This window comes from Triturus cristatus, chromosome 4_1 (genome assembly GCF_964204655.1).
Source record: "Triturus cristatus chromosome 4_1, aTriCri1.1, whole genome shotgun sequence".
Classification (NCBI taxonomy): Eukaryota; Metazoa; Chordata; class Amphibia; order Caudata; family Salamandridae; genus Triturus; species Triturus cristatus.
In genome coordinates, this window is record NC_140585.1 from 184,094,375 (window position 1) to 184,095,958 (window position 1,584).

The following is a 1,584-nucleotide window of genomic DNA, read 5'->3' on the forward strand; positions in this document are numbered from 1 at the left end:
AATGTTGCTAGGTCTGATATGACCCATTCTAGAGTTTATTGGCTATGTCAACATCTCCTGCAATATAAAACACACATGCACTACCCTGTCATCAAGTACATAGAAACAGAGAAATAGACAGGCATTCAGAAGTGACTGATGTGCGATCATGCTAGGTACCAAATCATGACTTTTTCCTAGTTACCAAGAACGCATTCTTCATTCTGCTATTTCTATTGGTTTGTCAGCTTGATGAAATCCGATACACTTTCTCTCCCTACTTATGTTGTTAGCTTCACCAAGTCAGATGATATTGGGATAATGTAGGCAGTTCCATCCTTGAAATAAGAAATAGTTACCAGAAATATATGGCATTTATTGCGTCTATTGAGATTCACTGGTAATCCCCAATCCTTTTCTCAGGGCGCGCTTGATCACCTGGTTTCGTAAACTGTAAATTAGGGGGTTCAGCATAGGAATTATTAGCGTATAACACAGAGATGCTGCATTGTCCTTGGTAGTTGTGTGGATTGAGCTGGGCTTTATATACATAAAAATAAGTGTGCTGAAATATAAAGTGACGCAGACCAAGTGAGAAGAGCAAGTGGAAAAGGTCTTCCACCTCCCCTCTGAGGAGCTAATCTGTAGAATAGCAGACACTATGTATACATAGGAGGCAAGGATAACGATTGCAGATATCATTATGAGCCCACCTGCCATGGAAACAAGGACCACTTCATTGATGGTGGTATTGGAGCAGGCGAGCTTCAAGAGTGCAGGGACATCACAGAAGAAATGGTTGATCTTGTTATCATTGCAGAAAGGCAGTGTGAAAGTGAATATGGTTTGTGTCAGTCCATTGATGAGAGCAAGTACACATATCCCAAAAAGAAGCAAAAGGCAGGTTCTACTGTTCATTATGACTGGATAGAGCAAGGGATTGCAGATAGCTGTGTACCGGTCATAGGCCATCAATGCCATTGTAAATACTTCTGTACTTCCAATCGCAAATGAAAAAAACATCTGCGTTGCACACCCTGTAAAGGAAATTCTCCTCTCCACCCACAAGAAGTTGACCAGCATGTTGGGGAGAATAGCTGAGGAAAAAGAGACGTCGACAAAGGATAAGGTACAGAGGAAAAAATACATAGGGGTGTGAAGATTATTGTTCATCAAGACCAACTGGATGATTCCAATGTTGCATACAAAGGTAACACCATAGACCAGGAGGAAGAAACAGAAGAGAGGAACCTGTAGAGATGGATCTTCTGTGAGTCCTACAAGAATGAACTCCGTCACATGGGTCCAATTGCCAGCATGCATTGAAGTCACCAATTTCAACTAGCAGGAAAGAAAATAAATGTTTCAATTAGAGATGTGAGTTTCTAGAACACGTTGCTGAGCACAGTCATTACTAAACAAAAAGGTATAATAGAAGGTGATTGAAAGACAGTATTAAGGAATATATTAATTATGAATTAACACATGCATTTTGTTATGGATCAACTACTTTGCATAAACTTAAAAGTGATTAACCAAGACTTCCTTTCTGAATTCGTCATTGTAGTCCGAGAGTCACAATATTTTCACAAGGCGTTACATCGC

The 1,584-nt window shown here is 40.0% G+C and overlaps 1 protein-coding gene across 1 annotated transcript; it reads right to left on the minus strand.

The window, feature by feature from the left end:
- Positions 1 to 363: 363 nt before the first annotated feature.
- On the minus strand, positions 364 to 1,302 carry LOC146853896 (olfactory receptor OR9H1-like). Its single transcript, XM_085650439.1, has one exon. The coding sequence runs from the start codon at positions 1,300 to 1,302 to the stop codon at positions 364 to 366; it is 939 nt and encodes a 312-aa protein (XP_085506565.1).
- Between the last annotated feature and the right edge of the window lie 282 nt (positions 1,303 to 1,584).